Here is a 24260-nt window from a genome sequence, read left to right as displayed (position 1 = left end):
CTTATGCGATTACCTTTCTTGTTTACGTTATTGCTCTGAAATTGCCAAATGTTCACTAGTTATTCATGATTACTGAAGGTTCATGATTAACTGTCCCAAAGCTGCACTGTAATGATATAATTCGGTATATGCATAATTGACAATTCCCCTCTTGGTGATAAATTTGATAAATTAAGAAGTTTGTTAAACGCTTATGCTAATTTATATTTAGTAGTAAAGTCCCTCTGGTTTTGTGAGTCCTCTAACTAGGAATTATTATTAAAATTGAACTTAGTATGTTAAAACTGTTCTATACAAAGTGTAGTGGTTGGCATATAAAAGTAGTAAGGCTATTGAAAGAGTCAGAGTTAAGATGTATTTTCACATTTTTGGCATTTTGTTCATTGGAATGATATGCAGTAGTGACAGTCTCCTTCCTGTAGTGTTTATTATTTGTATAGCCTTTTTTCTATACATCATTTCTCAAAACTCCAAATCTCAAACTAGGTGATATGATTTCCTGGTTTATCTCTGGATCGAGAACAGAGACCTTTTGCCTCCTAACTATCTTCTAGGAATAGAGCAATAGATCCTAAATTCCTGGAGTAAATTTTCATGTAAAATTTAAAAACCCCACAATTACAATGCCATTTTGATACTCTGTATTGTTTCACAATCTCTACCTACCTATATTTGGTCATAACTTACAAGTCTTTTTAGTACTTCTACTAACACTTTCTGTGCTGCATATTTTTTAATGTAAATTAGTATTTTTAAACTTTTATTTTGTCTTTATATATTTGAATATTTTCTGTCAAACATCAAAAAATTAATTAGTTTTTTAATTATATTTATGGCAATTTGAAGCCGAGATGTTATATATAACAAATTACTACAAACAATTAATGACAGCACAAATCAGAAGTGGGTACTGAAGAAAAAGAAGTAATTATTTAATACATGAAACTTAAAATTGTTACATTGATCTTTCCATTCATTTCAAGTAAAATAGTTTCATCATCTAGGGAGCTCTTGTCTGATTATCAGTGTCTCTACCAAGGAAACTTTGAGACTTTAGCCTACTTTATATTACTTGGTTTTAGATATTTTTAAAACAAGATGTGTCTTCAATTTGTTCTACTTAAATTGAAAACTACTTCAATTTCAATACATCACTTTTCTGTCTAGTGGGAGTCTCTTCAAAATGTGGAATTGATCCTCATGAACTTTTTTTTTAAGAAAGGAATGTGGTATAATGAATAAGTAATGCAATGTTATACATAAAGTCCTGTAGTAGAAATTTGAATTTATTTATAATGATAGTTATTAAAATTGAAGCCTTTTTTCTGTGTATCTACTATTATACATGGTTATATTTGCTGTATTAATTAAAAATATTTTTTTGATGACTGAGACTTTTTCCCCCTCTGGAATAGTCATGAGTCATCTTTAGATATTAAAGAATTAAAACTATTTTAACTTCATTTGAAACATACATGATCATTTTAATATCCTATGTCAGTAAGCATCAACTCCTTTATATTTAAAGCATATTTATTTTAGTGACCGTTACGTTTACTTATTTTTTTTTTCTTTTAGGATTTTAAAAGAATAGTCATTAACTCTGTACTTCCAAAAGAGAGCTAGAAATGTCTCATGTGCATTAATGGGGCAGCCTTTTAGGAGTCAGATTTAGGAGTTAAGACCAATTGGTGTCCAAATATTTTTCTTAGCAGATTCTATTTCCTTTCAAACTATTTGCTAAAACTAGCTGTAGACCGAATATAGACTGTACCTTAATGTTTTCTTGAGAAAAATTATCTTGATCTTTAATGCCATCTTATCACCAGTCTTAGGAAAACTCTGGGTCTTATGAAAATTCTTTTGGGAAGGCATTGTGTCTGTAATTCCAGTGCCTAACACAGGTGCCTGAGATTTAATACATATTCAGCCAGTGTTTATAAGGAATTGAACTGAGTACCTATCATATCTGTGAAAATGTGACATATTTTGATAAATATAATTCTTTTAACATGGTTTCTTTTCTGTTAAACATTCATCCTTTTTTACTTTTTTTAATTCATCTTTTTTCACTTTTATAAACTATAAGGAAGTATCTAGAAATAAGATATTATTGACGAATACTTTCTTATGGATGTATTCCACTATGTACTATATTTAACTGTAGCTCTCTTCCATTAGAAAACAATTAATACATATTTTGGAAGTCCAGAGAGGTCATATGTTTCTTTTTTTCCGGCTTTTCTGTGGGACGAGTTTGAGGATGAGGTGTGGAAGAAGCAGTTAAGTCTCAGAGAGCTCAGAGTATATGATAGTCTTTCATAGGAAGTAAGGAAAATGATCCAAAGAAGAACTTGGGCAATGACACACACAGAAAAGCTTGTGACAAGTACAGGGAAGAGTAAATGTTTCAAAGTGGATGAGGTATTGAATATTTGAAATGAAATAGTAGAAATAACGACGGAAAGATAGAGGTCTCTTCCTTGCACTTTCTGTGTACTTCAGCTAACAATTATGACAGCCACGCACATTGTCATTTCGTGATAAGTGTATGTGTGTGCATATTCATTTAGGTCCTAGTTCATGAATCCAGCAAGTCAAGTATTATGTCTTATGTATCTTGAAATCCTTGGCAGCACCTTCATGCATTCACTCAGCAGGGAGTTACTGAGTCCCTGCCTTATGCCAGCGACTCTTCTACTATTATAGATTCCTGGCATATGTCAGTGGACAATGGCAAGAGCAACAGCAACAAAAGTCCTGCTCCATGGATCTTAAATTTTAACAGTGAATGAGGAAGCCGATAATCAAATAGTGAACTATATTGTCAATGCTTAAAGTATAATTGTTGAATTATATCTTAAATTGAAGAATTTGAGTTTTTTATTGTTGGCTATTGAAAGCTATGTGCAGGCAGTGATAGGAGCAGACTCTTTGGCAACAACTAGGGTAAAGAGAAACTGGAGATGGGGAACTTTGTTTGGAAACATAGTAGTTGAAGCAAACAGTAATGTAGGTTAAATAAGATAGTGTCTGTAGAAATGGAGCAAAGGAAAATAATTTATTGGAAAGATATTGTGGAGTTAGAATTGCTAGTACTTGTCCCATATTTTACCACAGTTGTTATAATAATGTATTTTGTTGCATCTGCGTCCTTGTACCATTATTTTTTTTTACTTATCTGTTTGATTGTATATTTATTTGATTACCAATAATCTAGTGGTGGCATGACAGTAGGAAGACCCTGTCAAAAGGCCAGATGTCTGAGTCCTGGCTCTACCATGGAGAAACATGTCTTTAACGATCCCTTCACCTCAATAAGCCTCGATTTCTATATCTTCTAAATGAAGAGAATCCACTAGATAGCCTCAAAGACCCTTTCCAAGTGTAACTGACTATAGTGAAAGCCATCTTGCTGCTTCGCTCTTAGTGTGCTAACTCTACTTTCCATTTCATCAGAAGCTAAGTTCTCACAAAATACACTATATGTCCATGCTGTATACAAAGAGAACAAGAATAACATATATGGCACATGTATTTTTGTTTGATGAAAGCAGTAGTTAATAAATATAGTACTCAAAAATTAGTGTAAGAAGCTATGTTTCAACAAGAACACTTTTACTATTTTGTGTTCTCTATGTGCTACTAAGGAAAAGAGATCAAATTTGTCCTGAAATGAAAAGCATTACACAAAATCTTAATGGGAAATGAGATACACTATCACAATTTTATCTACTTTTACAGTTATGCTACCAAAATGCTCCAAGAGTATTTGCCCCTATTTATTGTTTGTATTTATTGGCCTGGATTTTACTGTCAGAAGAATATATAGTAAAAATTTGAGCAATATGAACTGATAATGCTGATGCTCTTTATTTTAGGATGTATCAGGAATGCCAGCTCTGTGTTTTCCAATTTCCCTGGGAGGGGGTGGCTTTGACTATCGATTAGCCATGGCAATTCCAGATAAATGGATCCAGGTAAGGTTTCATGTAAATTTTTTTTTCCTGCAGATACTATGTATTATGTTGGTTTATTTATTATTTCTTTGATTTATTTCTTGGTTGTGATCATTAGTTACAGATATAATTGAAGTATTAAATTCTCTCATTAGTGTGTTGCTTCTTGTGCTTTTTAATAAGGTGCCTCTCAAACTTCTAAAAGTTCTAATTTAAAGTATTCACACTTGCATTATACAGGCACAGAGAAAATATTATTGATATAATGTTAGCTGTGTAAATGGAATTTTGCCTTATCAATGCAATTATATGAAAGTTCGGTGTTCTATATTTAAAACACATTAAACGTCATCAACGCATCCATTTCTGCCTGCAAATCATCAATTAATGTAGAAGTCACTCCTTAATTCCCAGTACTTGCTTCAATAGTATGGTTTTTTCTCAACAGATTTGGATTTATCCATTCCTCCATTTAGCATTTAAAAGCCCTTACCATGTGTTAGGCACTAGGAATGAATAATTGTACATGACACCTTGCATATAATTTCTAATACAATTTTATTAAATTTAATGACAGTTCAAGTAGTTTGGATTATATTTTGTTTCATTTTATGTTTGTCTAAAAGACTAAAGTTGTTACACAGATTTGATTTAGAACATTTCTGAGTGGCCAAGTCTGTAATCATAGGCTGAATATGTATAAGGAGTCAGATACATATCAAATAATCATTGCTTTCTGATAAGCCCTTTAGTATAGACATGAACAGGTGCCATGAGATCACAATGGTAGAAGAACTTAACTTTGCACAGAAAAAACATAAAGCCTACTCTGAAGGAAGTAGTTATTGTAATCATCTCTTAATTGTCTTTTCTGTATCCCTAGGCAATTTGGGCAGTGCACAGCTGTGACATTAAAACTCTACCAGCACAACTTCCGCTTCTCCATCTATAATGATTTTGTAAACATTGTCAGGTCGAAAAGCAAGGGTTTTACAGAGGCGATTAGACTTAGAAATCAAAGGAACAAACAAATGTGTGTTCCAACTTTAATACCTGGGAAAGTTGCTTTGTGTTTGTTACCTTAAAAAAATGCTGTGGTCTTCAAGTTTCTTACCTTAGTTGAAGGTTCTTTATCCGCCCACCATCTTTTATTATTTCTAATCTTCCACACAGACTTTTTTCCCCTCACAAGTACCAAATCTTACTTTTTTTTACTGAAAAGCCTTCATCAGTCTTTGGGCAAATTCAAGGATATTTCAAGGTGTACATCAACCTAGAATTATTTTCCAGTCAGTCATGGCTCACAGTAGGATATTTCCTCCTCTGAGCAATCATGTCAGGTTTTAAAAAAAATTTAACTTACTAAATATTTCACTACCTTGTATGCTCAAGATACTATACTATGAAGTATGTCATATAAATAGAAAAAAATGTATTGTCTTCTGTTTAGGATATGGCCATCTTGTCTTTGTAGTTTGTAAACCCTCTGAAGACAGATATCATCTTCTGTTTTATGTAATTATTTAACATCTTTTTTCATCACCAAAGTGGGAGCCTTGGTTAATAAGACAAGAGAGAGTTAAAATAATATTTTTTTAAAAACTCAGTGATTTTCCAGTCCTTTTATAATTTGTGCATTAAAAAAAATTCCATAAATGATTATCATCCCTCCAAATGTCAATAAAACACACAAGAGTATTGATAGAAATGACAACTATACTCAGAATGTATGTGTCACGCATTTTATCTACACATAGAGTATGTGTTAGATTAGAATGCTAGATTTCATTCATGTTTTTGTTGTTCAGAAGCAAATTATTTACCATTTTCTACTTGTAGAGTTCAAAATCAGTAGTTTGGGATATCATATTAGTTTAGTCATTTACTGAACAAATATTTGCCTATCTAAAATATGCCAAAATTTGCTGTATCTTCTTTCATTTTATTTGATCATTTTTATTATCTAATAACTGAAGTGTTCATGTAAAGGTAATATAGGTATCTAATTGAATTCATTTATTAATTCCACCAAATATTTATTGAGCATCTGGTATTTTTCATTATATATAGTTTTTTTAATTACACTTTTTATATTAAGATAATTGTAGATTTCCATGCAGTTGTAAGAAATAATACAGTGAGTTCTGGTGAATTCTTAAACAGTATTCCCCAATGGTAACATCTTGCAAAGCTATGGTGCAGTATCACAACCAGGATAGTGATATGGACATAGTCAAGATATAGAACACTTCCACTACCACAAGTTTCACAAAAGTTGCCTTTATAACCACACCCACCTCCCTCTTCCCACAGTCACTCCTTAACTTTTGACCACCACTAATCTGATCTCCATTTCTAAATTTTTTTCATTTCAAGAATGTTATATAAATGGAATTATACAGTATGTAACCTTTTGGAATTGCCATTTTTCTCTCAGTCAAATTCTCTGGGGATTTCATCCAGCTTCTTGCATGTATCAGTGGTCTATTCCTTTTTAACTTTAAAAAAATATATTGGAATATAGTTGATTTACAATGTTGTGTTAGTTTCAGGTGTACAGCAAAGTGAATCAGTTATACATATACATATATCCACTCTTTTCTTAGATTCGTTTCCCATATAGGCCATAACAGAGTACTGAGTAGAGTACCATGTGCTATACAGTAGGTTCTCATTAGTTATCTATTTTATATATAGTAGTGTGTATATGTCAATCCCAATTTCCAAATTTATCCCTCCCTCCCTCGCTTATCCCCTGGTAACTTGAAGTTTGTTTATATCTGTGACTCTACTTCACTGTATTCCTTTTCATTGTTGAATGGTATTCCATGGCATGGATGTATCACAGTTTAATTATTCGTCCATTAAAAGACATCTAGATTGTTTCTAGGTTTTGGCTATTGTAAAGAAAGCTGCTATAAACATTTGTGTACATATTTTTGTATGACCATAAATTTTCATTATTCTAGGATAAATGCCGCAAAGTACAATTACTGGGCCTTATAGTGGTTGGATGTTAATTTGTTAAAAAAACTGCCAAAGTATTTTTCTGAGTAGCTGTACCATTTTACATTCCCACCAGCCACTTTGGTGAGATCCAATTTCTGTACATCATCGAACAATAGCATTTGCTATTTTACTATTTTTTATTTTAGTCATTCTAACAGGTGTGCAGAAATACCTCACTATGGGTTTAATTTGTCTTTCCTTAATGGCTTATGATGATGAACATCTTTTCGTGTGCTAATTTGCCTTCTGGATATCCTCTTTGGTGAAATGTCTGTTCATGTCTTTTGACCATTTTCTAATTGGATCATTTATTTACTGTGGCGTTTTGAGAGTTCTTTATATAGTCTAGATTCAACTGTTTTGTGGGGGGGTATGTGGTTGACAAATATTTTATCCCAGTCTTTGCTTGTCTTTTCATCGTCTTCATGTGGACTTGCACAGAACAAAAGTTCTTTGTTTCCTTTAAATTTGATGAAGGCCAATTTATCATTTTTTTTTTCCTTTTAGAGATCTCTTTTGGTGACAAGCCTAAGAATTCTTTGACTCGCCTATGTTTTCTATTAAACATTTTATAGTTTTACTTTTATATTTAAACCCATAGTCCATTTGAGTTAGTTTTTGTTCATTCAACGTGTAAGGGTTTTTTTCTGTTTTTCTTTTGCCTATAGATGTCTAACTCATTCAGCATGATTTGTTGAAAAGTCCATTGAACCTACTTCCACTGAATTGTTTTTACACAGTAGTCGAACTTAATTGGGCATATTTGTATAGGGCATATTAGTTTCAAATTGTTGCTGTATCTAAGTACCACAAACTTAGTGTCTTAAAATAACACAAATTTACTGTCATATAGTCACAAATCTGAAATGGGTCTTACTAAGCTAAAATCACGGCGTTAGTAAGGATGCATTCCTTCTGGAGGCTCTGTTTCCTTGACTTTTCTAGCTTCTAAAAGCCTGTAAAAGCATGGACCTGTATTCCTGTATTCCTTGGTCCATGGTCCCTTCCCCCATCCTCAAAGCCAGCAGGGTAGCATCTTCAAATCTCTCTCTTATTCTGACAATTCAGGCATCTTTTAAGAAATATGCCTGCAATTACATTCGGCCCATCCAGATAATCCAGGATAATCTACCCATCTCAATGTCCTTAACTTCAACATATCTCTAAAGTCCTTTTAGCCATGTAAGGTGACATATTCACAGACTCTGGGTATTAGGATGTAAACACCTATGGGTGGCCATTAAATACAGCCTGTCCTCTGGTGCTCAGTGATTCACAATGCAATTATGCAGGCTGGCTAAGCACCTCTGAATTCCACTGAGCCAAAAAAAAAAAAAAAAAAAAATGCAAAGGAAGATACAAGCAGGCTGGAGCCCCATTTCTTGTACCAAAATCTTCATTAATTTTCTATTGTTGTGTAACAAACTACCACAAATTTAGCAACTAAAAACATTACTGTTATTATCTCACAGTTTCTTCTAAGGACACCCATTGTATTCAAAGGACCCTCCCACACTCCAGGTTAAGGAATATACAAAGATGTGAATCTGAGGGAGCCGGAATCATAGGGGCCATTTTAGAATTCTGCTTCTATCAGCGTGCCATTGACACTTTTGGACAAGAGAAATGAACCCACTTAGAAAGTGTTGAGTAAAAGGACAGGTTATTTTTACGCTATTAACTCTGAGAAGCACCAGCTTTTATAGGATAGGCAGAGGAAGGGATTTTACAGAATGTCTAGAGTGGTGACAAAACAAAACAAAACAATCAAGAGTTTTGCAATGGTAGACCAAGAAGGAAAGCATTTCATGGAAGGGGTAGGGTCAGCATTATCATCACGTACTGCAAGCATTTGCCTAAGAAAGAGCAATTACTGACCTAGGAGACAATCATAGTCTGAGATTTTGTCAAGGTCATTTGCACTGAAGAGGTGTTAGTGGCACAGAAGCCACACTGGAGATTGAGTAGCAGCTGAAGTGGAAACAAAAATGTGTGGTCTGTTAAGATGATAATTATTTCATGATAATTAAGCTTTACACTTTGAAATAACAGTTGTTTTAAATTTTTTTAAGAACAGAACAAGACATTATTCTTGCTATTTTTTTTTTTTTATTCAAACCTAAAAACGTAGCAAGTATATCTCTACCTTGTGGAAGTTGTGGAAAGACATACCGCACAACAACACTTCACTATGGTCATTAATCAAGAGGTAGCAGCTATTACAGAGGAAAAAGGTTACAAAACTCCTAAAATGCAGTGATCAAATCATCTGCAGAAAAACAAACACATGCACGCACACATGCAACACCACTGTCATTTGGATAGTCTGTATAAAAGCTGTGATTTCAGTAAAAGTTTTTACAAAGATATTTTTGCTCTGTGGATTTGCTTATATCTGCATCTCAAATAATTTGGATTGATATGATGTATACCCTCAGACTGGGATTTAAAGCAAGGATGATAATGCTGTATTGGAATTATTTTTTGTCTTTTATTTAGTTACTTAAAGAATATAAAGATGAAGATTGGGATATGGGCAATATAGTGTATACACTCACAAACAGACGCTCCCTTGAAAAGTGCATTGCTTATGCAGAGAGCCATGATCAGGTAAATTAATATGTGTATAAACCATTCTGTCTCTGTCTGTATTTATTAACATACCTAATTATAAACATATCACAGTACAAATTTCTATAGTTTAATACTGTTAATGTAATGTGTTATCTGTCTATTTTATGTGACAACTATTCATACTTGAAAAACATTTAAAAATTATTTTGTAGATCCATAAATTCCAGCTTCAAAATACAGTACCACTTTTACCCTGCCAAACTGTAATTAAATGATTGTGAATGACAGTTTCAAGTGTTATCTTATGTCTTTTCCTTTGTTGTCACAAGAGGAATGTTGGTGCTAATCCAGGTTAATTTTAATTTCCATTTTAGGTTTCCTTCTAAAAATTTTCTGTTATACCTTTTCACAAGCTTTCATCATTTTTTCCCTCAGTCATTCAAATCTTTTGCTGATTGATCACCCTGACCTCTGTTCCTCTTGATTTTAGTCCATCCTCTCTAATGTAGTCCGAGGTATTTTCCAAAGGGCAAAGCTAATTTTGTCAACCCAGATCTTTTGGTTAAAGCTTCTCATTCACAGCCTGTCATATCCTGGCCCATGCCAAAGTTTATTCTCTGCTCAACCCTCCAAGAGTTCTATTCTTCAATACTGTTAAATTTCCACCCATTCCTGAGTAGGTCAACCTTGCTCCAATCTTGTACTTTTCCCTACACACCTGCAAATGCCTACTTCACCTGGGAAGCTCGTGTAAAGACCTAATGCCCTAGCTCAGACATACTCTCCCTGAAGCCTTCATCCAGGTGTATAGGGAAAAAATAGTTTCCCCATTCTTCACTTTCTCATCACATTTTAAGCAGAAAATTTGCTTCTGATACCTTTGTTATTTCCAGCCTTAGCACTGTGCTATTCCTCGTAGTCACTCAATAAACATAAATAAATGCAGGAAAAGGCCATTCAGTTATATAAAGCCTATGAACCAGCACAAGCAACATAAAATGAACTCCTTATACATTAAAAAGACAGTAAAACTTTCTGAAATTATTTGCAGTATATGTATTCAGAAAATTAAAGTTAAAACAATAAGCTCCTCTGGTATTTCAGCAGAAATTGACAATTTAAGGTAGACACTAGTTTTTCAGGTGTCTCCTTTAACTGTTAAGAAAGTATAAGTAGACCAGAGGTCAGCTACCAAGGCCCATGGGCCAAATTCTGTCTGCTGCTTGTTTTTGTAAAGGTAATTGGAACACAGCCATGTTCATTCACTCATCTATTGTCTATGGCTGCTTTTGAGCCATAATGGTATATTTAAGTAGTTGAGACTGAGGAAGGAGCCCACAATGCCTACACTATGTACTGTTTGGCCTGTACAGAAAGTTTGCTCACTCATAAAGTAGACATATATTAAGTTTTGCATCTTCCTAGTTGGGGCAGTACTTTCTTTTCAACTTAAATTGGCTGTGGAGCAGATCAAATAAATACCTATGAAGAAACCAGAACCAAAACGTAACAAAATAAGAAATGAATAGTATTAATTTAAGGATGGGGGAATCCCCATTGCCAAATACATAACATACATACATAAATCCCCATTGCCAAATACATAACAATATGAAAATTAAAATGCATGCATAAATGATATCTTCCTATTACAAACTCCTAGCAGTTGTAGCATGTTTTGAGCTCCCAATATATGTGTATTTTATATGAATGAATAAAAGAATAAATAAATGAGTGGAATAAACAAATTGAAGATGAAACTGGTAGGTTAATTTCATAATTTTTCTCCCCAAATGTACAGAAACAGTATGGATTTACCAAGAATTATTTCATACTTTAAAGATCCACATAATTCTGCCTTATATTACAAATTGTCAGGAATGTACAAAAAGATGCAAATTGCTTAGTTCTTTCTATAAAAACAAATGTATACTGAGTTTTAAACCTGATAACAAATTATAAATATGAATATATATGTGAAAATAGCTTAGAGATTAAAATAGGTTTATAAGTAAAAATATTTTTCTAAAAATGAAAATAATCATACAGTAATAGGGTGAGGAGATTATGGTTTAGTCTCTATGTTTCACTATGTATAATAAATAATAAATAAATAAATAACACTTGGGATTAGTTAGCTGTTTTTAACCATAAATAATTCAGATTGTTAAGAGGCCTCTTCTGCTCAGGGTGTTTCTGAGTTAACCTGCCCCATTTGTCAACTATTATATTTTCATATAAAATAAACTAATTCTAGATTAGATGGCAAATATGAGAAAGCAAATTTTACATTTTAAGAAAAAGTTGTCAATTTGCTGCTGAAGGGGAGAGGGTCCATTGTAATATATTTATATACATATTTTATATATATAAATACATCTATATAAATATAAATGCATATACATATAAATTACTTTTAGGAAACTCTTCCATTCTTTCAAAACAATAAAATCATGATATGCAAGATACTTTTAAAAATCTATTAGTATTCTAATAGTTTAACGTAAGATTATGGGATTATATGAAATCATGTATGTGAAACTTTTGAAAATTGTAAAGCACTATAGAATTTAAAGAATTCATTCAATTAAAAAATTCATTGTTCAAATCCTAAAAAAAAGAAAAAATATCTGTTAGTATTCTCAACATTAAAATACATGTTTATTCTAACTTCAAAAAATGTGAAGCATCAGCTTATTATAACAAATATTCAGGTAGCTTATCATGAGTTTTTCAACAAGCTATTTTAAAAATGAAAGAAACATAGGTACATGAGGTCTCTCATGTATTTCACCAGCTCACCTTCAGCATAGTGACTGTTGGAAAATACATGAAATTAATATTAATTCACACACCTCTTCTGCATTGTTTCCATTCTGTATAATTACATGTTATTCTAGTATAAATCACAGCTGCTTAGTACCTATTATTTGCATTTATCTCAGTGACTTTTATTTTTATAGGCACTCGTTGGGGATAAGACGCTGGCATTTTGGTTGATGGATGCTGAAATGTATACCAACATGAGTGTTCTAACCCCGTTTACTCCAGTTATTGATCGTGGAATACAGCTTCATAAAATGATTCGACTCATTACTCATACACTCGGCGGAGAAGGCTATCTCAATTTCATGGGTAAGTATGAGCTGAACATATATCCAATCTGTGTTTAAAATGTTAACTAATATTATATATGACATAAGTTATGTAGAATATTTTGGTTTGGTTGTTCAGGTTTAAAATAGAAAATTATAACTTTATTTCTTTAAAGCACTGTCATGTGTAAACTGTAAAAATTAAATTACTTTAAGATAATTGTTATACTAATACATGATGCAAAAGTAATCTAATGACTGGTATTTTATTTAATATTGTCAATAAATGGGGTGAACTTTTTTTAAACAGAATTATTATTCTGAATTTAATCATTGAGTTTATTATTATAGTGTTTGTAATACATTGAACATAAGAAGGATATAATTGTCATGTCATAGCATATTGAGCTAATATTATTGGTCTTCTTTGAGGTAATTGTATACCAGTATACTGGTATTATAAATGTGGAAGCCAACGCCCAAGATACTGTGATGGACAAAAAATATATATTTATTTTAGAAAATAGGAAAATATGAATATTCAAAGGTCATTGTTGTCTGAAGGATCTTGAATGATAAAACATAAAAATCAGCTAATACCATTTTTCAGTTCTATTTGGTCAACCATGACCATTTGAGTTTTAGGAAATTTCACCAGTTTTTAGGTTAGAGAGAGCTGGAAAGACTGGAAAATACGTATGGAAGACTGACATTTTTCTACAATAAAAGGTGTAGAGCTTCAGATTAATTCATTTCTATCTGGAAATTTTTATTAAAAAATCTCACATTGGACTTTTTTTTTTTTTTTTTTTTTTTTTTTTTTTTTTGCGGTACACGGGGCTCTCACTGTTGTGGCCTCTCCCGTTGCGGAGCACAGGCTCCGGACGCGCAGACTCAGCGGCCATGGCTCACGGTCCCAGCCGCTCCACGGCATGTGGGATCTTCCCAGACCGGGGCATGAACGCGTGTCCCCTGCATCGACAGGCGGACTCTCAACCACTGCACCACCAGGGAAGCCCTCAGATTGGACTTTTAAAAGCCTCTATTGTTTGCTAACTTGAGATTAGGAAGCCAGACCCAATAAACCATACACCAGATTTCACCCATACAACCTGTACTTTTCAGTGCATCCCTCTCCTCTCAGGATCACCAAAATTTGTTAATATTCCCAACCTGTCAGGAAGTGGCCCTTATGACCTGTGAGACGGCACTTTGTCTTTCAGGCACCAGGCTGGGCTTCCTGGGTGGACTTTGCAGGCATTGTATTCATGAGTACAACCGGCCTCAGTTCCTAAAAGGCAACTAGTCAGTCCTCCTTCACATAATGAGCATCATTCACGAGTATGGCTTTTCCAGTAAGGCCTTAGTCGCACAGTTAATTCAATTATATCTTGATGAAAAGGTGGAGTCAATGAGCTTAGGTAAACAACTATGTCACCATGTAAAGTGAGAGATTTTTTAATGTTTTATTTCATTTACAAAAGCAGGGTTTATTAAATTGTTGCAGTGTATATAGATAGATTAAAAAGAAAATGAAAGAGCTTCCTTATATATATGGAAACTAAAACAACTTTCTTGTTAGGGAAATAAAATCAAAGAAGACCTCTGATTTCATGCTGTTAGTCCTGTCATTAATTCTTGAAGCCCACTGCATCCGAGAATTCTAGTAATCCTGACTTAGCTTACTGCTTTAGTCTGGAAGTTGTGTAAGCAATATCATCTCAGAAGCCTATAGCGAAGAGTTGAGAGTGTCAGTAGTTTGAGGTACCTGATAGAGTCTTTTTCCTGAGAGACTGTCCTTTGTTGAAGACAATTCTAGCCCATAGCATACAACAGAGCATCAGAGTAAAACAAAACTATCTGCAGAAGATGGAGAATTAATGGCCCTAGTTAATTTAATATTGATAACTTTCAGATTAAAAAAGGTCTGATGGGGCTTCCCTGGTGGCGCAGTGGATGAGAGTCCACCTGCCGATGCAGGGGACACGGGTTCGTGCCCCAGGACAGGAAGATCCCACATGCCGCAGAGCAGCTGGGCCCGTTAGCCATGGCCACTGAGCCTGCACGTCCGGAGCCTGTGCTCCGCAATGGGAGAGGCCACAACAGTGAGAGCCCCGCATACCGCAAAAAACCAAAAAAACAAAAAAAGTGATTCCAATTTCTCATTTAAAAAGTACTGAACTAGCAGGGTTAAAATCAACAAAACTAACAATGTTTCACTACTATAATGTGGCATGGTAGTCCAGAAAACTGAAAACTCATGTTGTAATCATAAAATACATATTCCCCATGACATCAGCTGTTACTGCATAAAACTGAAATGTCAGAAATAATCTGGAATCATTGGGACTCATTGATTTGCTCCCTCATTTATTTATTCATGCATTCAGTTAAACCAATTGTTTTCATATCAATTTCTGGATGTAAGTAGAGTTGTGTGAAGGCAAAGAAGTTCATGCTTGATAGCTTTTATAGTATCAGTGAGGTCATCATTTGAGCGTGGAAGGAGTAAGAGACTTTTGAGAAAAAAAGTAGAAGTATGAAATAGACATCTTCAGGCATGAAAATACTAGAGAACTGTAGTAGGATATCTAGGTAATACTGAATGCTCATTTGAGATTTGTAATCAAGATTATAAACCAAATCAACCTCTTTGTTGTGTGACATTTTTTTTTTTTTCCTAGAAGGCCATGGTTGATCAAGGGTTGGAATTTTGTCAGGCATCTGTCAAAAGAGGAAAGGGTTTTGAAAGTATTAGAAAATAGCTGATATAATAGAGAACCCATAAATCACTGATTCTCAAAATTGCACACTGGAATGACCTGGAGAGTTTCAAAAAATACTAGAAATTGTGATTGAATTGGCCTTGGCTGTAGCCTGGGCTTTGGAATTTTTTAAAGATTCCTTAAGGCTAGGAAGTAAAGAGAGAATACCAAGAGGATGTAAAAGATATAGGAAAGTTCTCTGGTTCTAGAACAGAAATCGTAGAGGGCACAGTACAAGGAAGGGAAGTTGGGACAGATGATGGGTATGTTGTGAGTCCAACTGTCAGTGAAGGGCCAATGAAGGACCAGGAGGCTGGACTTGGACTTCCCATAGCAAACAAGGCAAACAGGAATGGGGCTGCTTCTGGAGTTTTCCTGGTTGGTATTGAGAAGCTTTCCCAAATAGATTTTCATCAACAGATAAAATTTAAATGAGAAGCCTTTTCCACTTTTCTTATATTGTTTTCTCTATTTATAAACAAACTAAAATCATGACAATGGAGTAAACTGTCTTTTATTAACAGTGTGGTCATCTGGTATGCGTACATCTGTTTTTATTACTTTCTTGTTTAGGAATCTCATTACCATGATGTTTTCCTAGTTTCTGTAATGAGTGGTACCTGCAGAGAAAGAGGCATAATTACAAACGGGCCATTTTCTCTCTCAGCAGTATTATGAAATTTCCATTACTAAATTTGAAGGATTTTCTCAATATGATTATATTGTATTTTGACATTTGAAATTCTGTGGGACATTCTTTAATGAATATGTTACATTCTCCCTAAAGCCACAGGGAAAGTTGGATGGATTTTGTGTCCGTCTGCATTTAGTGATAGCTACATTATACTTCAGTGTAAAATGTGTGATCCTACTTCACATCTTCCAACTGTGATTGTTTAGTGTCAAACTTGTAAATTCTTCTTTTTTCTGATAGATAGGAATACAATAAAACTTTAAATGTCTTCCTGCTAAGTGCTGGAATTGAAGCAGTTATAAGAGGACAACATACACTCTGCCTAACAGTAGGAGTGCTGGTTTTTGGCATTTTCTCTTAGCTTGTTGAGGCAAGTTTACTGAATGTGACACAGCTAGGAGAAGTCTGTAAAACTGAGCTGTGAAAAACTGCAAAATTCTCAATATGAGCAGCTGTAAAGGGCTTGAAGCCCTGTTAAAATGCTCAGAGACACAAATAGAATCTATTTTAAATGGCATAGACTTAAAAGTAATGGCCCCAATTTGATTCACAGCACACTGATAACCCATTTTGGCTGGCATTTAATGGGAACATGAGTACAGCATGGGGCTAAGAAGGAAGTACTGCTGCAGTTACCTGGGGATCTTTAAAATACTGAACCCTGAGCCTCATCAACCTTTCACGCCAGAGTCAGCGATCGTGAGACTGTGGCACTAGTGGTTTTTTTTTTTTTTTTTTTTTTGCTGTACGCGGGCCTCTCACTGCTGTGGCCTCTCCCGTTGCGGAGCACAGGCTCCGGACACACAGGCTCCGCGGCCATGGCTCGCGGGCCCAGCCGCTCCGCGGCATGTGGGATCTTACGGGATCGGGGCACGAACCCGTGTCCCCTGCATCGGCAGGCGGACTCTCAACCACTGCGCCACCAGGGAAGCCCACTAGTGGTTTTTAAAAAAATCTCACAAAGTGATTAATTTGTGGAGATATAATATAACACAGAGATCCACTGATGGGAAGGAAGTGCAAAAATGAAAGTTGGGCCAAAGGCAGATCCAGACTGTGCTGGGATCACTGTGGGCTAGCTGAGGGACTTGCCCGTCCCTTTCCCGACGTGATTTAAATACCCCGCTCAGTACCAGCAGTGTTCTTTCTGACAGGTTAATTTTCACACAAGAACCTTGAAATCCTTGCTGACGATTATAACCTGGGAGAAGAGTCACTTTAGAGAAGTTCATCTTAACCTAGTGAAGAATTTTCTGATGTAATTTATCCACATTTTTCTCTAGCCCACTCACATTGTTCAAGTTGAATACATCATACCCTTTACACATAGGAAAAGGGTCTACTAGTAATCTGGATGTTGAGAGGAAAACAGAAGCAATTGAGCCTATGTGTCCTTAATTCTTCCCGTCTTGATCTTAGGGTAGGATATCTGTATAAGTCCCTGCATTTCTTCTTTTGGGGTCTGTGTGGTTGTCAGTGGTGTTATTGGGTGTGGTGTAAATTATTCTCCCTACACTACTGTTCAGCTGGGCTGACCTCCTACTGAAGTTCCAAAGAAATGGTTAAAGCAATAAGATGCGACCCACTGCAGGACCCCAGTCCTTATCCATCTAAGCAAGGTCTGCTGCTCTCTGGTCATTTGCCTCTAAGCCTTTTACGCCAGAAACAAGAATTTTTTTCTCTCTTTGGTTTATTGCTCTAAAACTGCATCAGAAAGTAGAGATATTCATTATTACTGTTGGTTCAAATGCTTATTTCATTAGAGAGGCTTGCTGGGAAAATAAGATTGTTCTTCTGTGCAGAACATGCTAACCAATGGATTATTATTCCTCATGTGTTATGGATTTTAAGCCAAAACTTACCATCTAGGACACTGACTTTTCTCCTGGAGAAGGTATATGATCATATCTTTATAAAGAAAGAAAATTCCCACATATGGGAGACACTTATTTTTCTTTTCATCTCTCTCTCCTCAAGGTGAGATAATCACAAATAGGAAGTTCAACATGTAGGCTGCATAGCAGATTTCCTAATGTAACAAAACAATAAAGTGGGCCTGGACCCTAAAATAAGTCCCAGGGAAAAGAGCACAATTTTTTCTAAAGTTAATATCTGAATTCTTTGCTCTTAGGCTACTACACACACACAAACACACACACAAACACACACTGTATGTATACTGTGTGTGTATATGTATGTGTATGTATGCATGTATATATATATATATATATATATATATAACATTGAATGAACTCACTATCCACATAGCTCTGGGTTAAAAGTTTAGTATATAAACTTCTCTAGCTCCATTGTTGAGTTGTAGATGGTGGAGTTTGCAGAATGGAGGAACTATGTAATTTAACATTATTTAGAAACATAGAAATTTCATCAAAACTTCTTTATTACTTTGTTACCTAGCATTTTAAAAGAACTCCAAAGCCTCACTTTATGAGCTTCAGTGTCCCACAGAAGAATCCTCTAAATTCAGGGAGTCAGCTAGGTCCAGGATCCTCTGTCAAATTGCTCATCTTCCTAAGAAGGGAAAAAATAAGATATTATCCTAGGACATGTGAGTAACGATAAATTAATATATAATGGACATCATTCCTAGCCCTGGATTCCTAATTTAGAGTTATATCGTTAACTAAGCCTCCCCCTGATCCAATCCCAAAGGCCCACCTGGATGATAACCTCATCTTATTGGTGGAATCTGCCTAAAGGATATGCCAATAAATGAATAAGCATCCCACTCTCCCCCACTGGTCCCATGGTATGGATTTTCTTTACACGTCACAGTATTTCAGCTGTGGCGTTAGGCTCTTGAATAATTTCTCTCCTTTACTAATTCTCTTCTCTCCACTTTTACTAGACAGTAAGTCTTGTTATTTGGCTCACAGCCTTTTAGAGCTTTTCATAGGCTTCTTGAGGTTACCAAGAAACCCCCAGATCCTTCCAAGCAGGATTGATCAGAGAGTTTATTTTAGCTAAAAGACTGAATGGCTGACTTTTCCAGTATTATTCAAACAGGCTGTAAAAATCCTTATAACTATAGGATGCAAAAGGTGATTGATTGTATATTACCAGAGCTGGTGAGCTATGTATGGCTGTCATCTCTTGGGATGTGATGGTGACTGCTCTAACCACAAATAATCTGCTCTGACAGCGTTTCTCCTGAGCAACTTGCCAACAGGAGATAGGATTTAGAAGGTGAATTTCTTTGCCTCTAAAACTTTAGATCATTATCTGAGTTTTTACTCTCCACCCCACCTCACTCCCCCAAACAAAGCAGGATGGTGAAATATACACACTAATCTCGGTTAGTAGTAGAGAGATTAAATTCCTTGGGAAATATAGTAATTTTTCTTTTTCCTTTCTCACTGGAGAGACATAAGTTTCTCTTTGGGAATGTATTTTCCTTGAGGGATTAGGGGCATGCATATTATTTGGGTGACTTGTCTTCATTTGACAGTCTTTGAACATGCTAGTCTTAAACTAGCTCCAATATCTTGAATATTTACCCTGAGCAAGGCAGTACAATAAGTGCTTTATATATAATATCTAATTTAAACCTGTGTTGCCATCCTGAGAGGTAGGAATTATTGCCTTCATTTCACATGTAAAGGACATGAAAGGTTAAGTGGCTTGTTCAGATCAATACAAGAGCCAGAATTTGAGCACAGCTCTGTCTGCCTCACACTACTTCATATGAGCCAATATAGTCAGCCCTCAGTTCCCGTGAGGGGGCAGGGATTGCTTCCAGGACCCTCAAGGATAGCAAAATCTAAGGATGTTCAGGTCCCTTATGTAAAATCACAATCACGCAGTACAGTCTTCTGTATCCGTGGTTTCTGCATCCTGGGATACGGAGGGCCAACTCTATTATTATTTTACCTGAAATGTATGCTAAGATTGTTAGTGATGTTGGTAAATCTCTAGCTATAGACATCCCTCCTGAGGAGGTAAGTCAAAGAGGAAAATAACAAACCAAATTTTATATTGTGCAGCAATCTGAAACAAATCAAGGGAGAAAGTAACTTATTCTCAAATTTCAAGCCAGTCTTACAAATGACTTGTTAGTCCCCTATGCTTCCTTCATTCTACAGTGATTCAGCACCTACTGCCAGGTCAAGTACCAGCCTAGGACCTATCTTACAAAGAGAAGATGTAGGCATTAGCTCATGGAACGTAGTATCCAGGAAGGAGACTGACAAAGCCAGATAGCCCTAAGTGTGTTGGGTGATAAATGTCACCTTCAAGATCCGCATTGAGCAGTGTGAGTACCCCAGGAAAGAACACTAAACTGATACTCGTGGGGGAGGAAGTGGTGGGCTATAAGGGAGGGTGTCCTGCAGAAAGGGGGTTCAGTTTAAAGTGCCCCATTCCTCTCTATCCTGATCCTCTATGAGTGTCCCTCACTGGAATGGTGACTACGAAAAGCTAAGAAGGTGAAACAGAATGAGGGACATATTAATTTAGGACATGAATGATGAGAGAGAGGCCAGGTTATAGAGAGCTATTGAAGGGTTTTAAAGGAGATTGACATTGTCAGATCCACAGTTTAGATATGTTACTGGACTAAAAATGTGAGAGATAGATTTGAGGGGGCAATGACCTCACACTAAATATAGCACTGCAAGATCTTCTGTCACTGGAGTCCTTTAAAATTGGTTTAAAACTGTAGGTCTCAGTTCTTTCCACACTATTCACATCAATCAATAAATTGGATGTATCTCTTGTGGATGGGTTCAAAATCATTTACTTCATTAAAAGAAAAAGATTTTTCTGAAGATTATGAGGAAAATAAAACTGCCATTTTCCAGAACTGTACGAATACTAGGATCCCTCTGATTATTGCCTCAAAATGAAAGAGAAATTTAATTGTTAATTCCACCTAAGTTATGTAATATAAGGATAAAACTATCATTATATTATTGAGGTAAATTATTCTTACTGCATATTTATATCCAAAGTAATCAAGTAATAGTGCTTGAAATTTTTGGTCTATGTAGGTCATATAAAAGATACGTTTCTTTGTGCAAGTTTGAATCAACCTCTGCATTTTATTTCATAATTCAAAAATGATCCAGGTGCTTGATTTAAGCAGTTTTAAAAATATAGGTAGTATAGGTATAACTCACATTATGAAATAACTATCATTTGGAAAAGTTTTCTTTAATTTAGAGTTTGAAAATGAATAATTTGAGATGCAATTGAAAATGTGTTATTTTAAAGAATTCTGTAATATAGCAAAGAATTACCACCTGATTTGTCTTTCATGAAAACATTTTCATATCATTAAATTGCTTAAAGTAAGTTGTACCTGTAGAAGCATAAATTATAAATTAAAAAGAATGATAGCATAACTTTTTTTTTTTTTTTGCCGTACGCGGGCCTCTCACTGTTGTGGCCTCTCCCGTTGCGGAGCACAGGCTCCGGATGCGCAGGCTCAGCGGCCATGGCTCAGGGGCCCAACCGCTCTGCGGCATGTGGGATCTTCCCGGACCGGGGCACGAACCTGCAACCCCTGCATCGGCAGGCGGACTCTCAACCACTGCCCCACCAGGGAAGCCCCCGAGTTATCTGCCCTTTAAAAACATATTTAGGAAATGTATTGAAAATTAACTAAAAAGCTTATACTATTAAACTTTAAAAATGTCAACTTTCAGTTTTTATAGAGGAATTTTATAGCTTGAGAGAAACAATCCAGAAACTGCTCTGCATCTTTGTTTGTACGCCATTGTCTAATAGACCCTTATGAATTACTTTTAAAAAAACTAATGGGGGGGGCTTCCCTCGTGGTGCAGTGGTTGAGAGTCCGCCTGCCGATGCAGGGGACACGGGTTCGTGCCCCGGTCCGGGAAGATTCCACATGCTGCAGAGCGGCTGGGCCCGTAAGCCATGGCCGCTGAGCCTGCGCGTCCGGAGCCCGTGCTCCACAATGGGAGAGGCCACAACAGTGAGAGGCCCGCGTACCTCAAAAAAAAAAAAAAAAAAAAAAAAAACTAATGGGGCTCCCCTGGTGGCACAGTGGTTAAGAATTCGCCTGCCAATGCAGGGGACACTGGTTCGAGCCCTGGTGCAGGAAGATCCCACATGCCGTGGAGCAACTAAGCCCGTGTGCCACAACTACTGAGCCTGTGCCCTAGAGCTGGAGTGCCACAACTACTGAAGCCTTCGCACCTAGACCCTGTGCCCCGCAACAAGATAAGCCACCGCAATGAGAAGACCATGCTCCGCAACGTAGAGTAGCCCCTGTTCACCGCAACTAGAGAAAACCTGCACACAGCAATGAAGACCCAATGCAGCCAAAAATAAGTAAATTTATTTTAAAAAATAATAAATAAAAAATAAAATGAAAAATTATTTTTAAAAAGTTAAAAAAATAAAGGAGAGTGATCAAGCAATAAAAACTAATGACTGGATAGGGGCAGGGAAATGGGGAGATATTAGTCAGAGGGTACAAAATTTCAGTTATAAGACAAGTCTGGAAATGTACAACATGGTGATTACAGTTAATAATAGTGTACTATATACTTGAAAGTTTCTAAGAGAATAGATCTTAAATGTTCTCACTACAAAAATAAAATAGTAATTATGTGACCCAATGGAGGTATTAACAAAAGCTCTGGTGGTAATCATTTTGCAATATATAAGTACATCAAATCAACACATTATACATATTTTTATATACTCTTGGAAGATGTATAATCAAACAATTCCTTGACTACCTGATTCATACAGCATGTTCCTTCTCTACACGAAGTATGCATGCACTTATTTTCAGCAACATGCCTATCTTCCTGGTTTCACAAACATGCCTTATTCATGCATTCTCAAGAGGGTGCTATCACCCCAATAGGGGTGAAAATTGATCCTTAAGGGAGGGCAAACAAAACTTAGATATTATCATCGTTATTGCCCTCCAGAGCATCGTAGCATATTTAAACAGATATGCAGTAGATCTGCAGTATTTAAATTTCACGGGGTGGAAGCAATTAGGAAAAAAATGTCTTAAAAGGCGTGTGTGTGTGTGTGTGTGTGTGTGTGTGTGTGTGTGTCATAGGTCAAGGGGCAATAATGACAAAAAGGTCACAAAACACTGTATTATTCATCGTAACTCTAGGCCTTCTGTTCAAGTGTCACCCACTAGATTCTGTTTATCTCAAAGTATCAATAGTATCTCAAGGATAATTGTTTCAGTTTTCTAGTTTGATGTGTAGATTCTACTTTTAGAATAAACAAGTAAAAAGTCCTGGCTGGGCCATTCCCATGTAACTAAATGTTCTTTTTGTAAAATGAGACAAAGACATTGGCCTCATATTCTTCCTAACAGTGGTATTGATGAGAGTTCTTATTCCCTTGCAAGATATTTCTCAAGTAGCTAAAAAAGACGGGATTTAAGTTTTAAATATTTTTGAAAGTGAAAAAAAAGTTTTCAATTACTGCCAGCCTACTTCCAACTTAATTCTTTTATTCTTCTCCATTTTTTTTCTTTTTCCCTTGCCAATATATGCTGCCCCCGACTAAATGAGGGCAATAGTTGCCTGAGCAAATATAACATCAAAGGCCAGACAACTTAAGATAAAGAGCTGAAACTTTTACATTCTAATTTATTTTTCCTATAGACACCCATCATATTTTTAGTAAAAGACAAGGATATCTGTTCATATTTAATCAGTTGACTTTAAGGTCATAAGTTTAAATTGGAAAAAAGTTCCAGTATCTCTATATTGTTATATGCATATTATGAAAATTATTTATTTTCTTGGATAAGAAAATAATATAATCATTATACACATTAGTATTTAGTATACTGAAATCCATTTTTATTAATAGTTTTATTTCCTAAAATCAGTTTCTATCTATGTAACTAACCATGGGTACATAAAACACTTGTTTCCTTATGAGTCAGGAATATTTTAATACTTGTTTTGTCTTGAGAAGTTTAATTAGAAAAGGCAGATATAATTATTATGACTTACTGATAGAAAAACAGAATTTTTGAATTTTAATGATTAGAAAAAAAGTTTGCTGTTTTCTGACCCTTATCACAAGATATTTTATATCAAGTAGTATTTCCCCTGCAACTTGATGATATATACTTTAGTGACACCTAAATTGTTTTTGCTTTTCAACTGTACTTAAATAAAACAGTAAATGTCTC

The 24260-nt window shown here is 35.4% G+C and overlaps 1 protein-coding gene across 1 annotated transcript in view; it reads left to right on the top strand.

Moving 5' to 3' along the window:
- GBE1 (1,4-alpha-glucan branching enzyme 1) overlaps positions 1 to 24260 on the top strand; it is a 294356-nt gene that overhangs the window by 214572 nt on the left and 55524 nt on the right. Inside the window, exons 10-12 of the mRNA XM_060098622.1 lie at positions 3882 to 3980; positions 9468 to 9578; positions 12506 to 12677. Coding sequence (XP_059954605.1) covers positions 3882 to 3980; positions 9468 to 9578; positions 12506 to 12677 — 382 coding nt within the window. The remainder of the gene's footprint in view (positions 1 to 3881; positions 3981 to 9467; positions 9579 to 12505; positions 12678 to 24260) is intronic.

Source organism: Mesoplodon densirostris, chromosome 5, assembly GCF_025265405.1.
Source record: "Mesoplodon densirostris isolate mMesDen1 chromosome 5, mMesDen1 primary haplotype, whole genome shotgun sequence".
Classification (NCBI taxonomy): Eukaryota; Metazoa; Chordata; class Mammalia; order Artiodactyla; family Ziphiidae; genus Mesoplodon; species Mesoplodon densirostris.
Note: the sequence above shows the minus strand (reverse complement) of the source record. Positions and strands in the feature narration are given on the sequence as shown.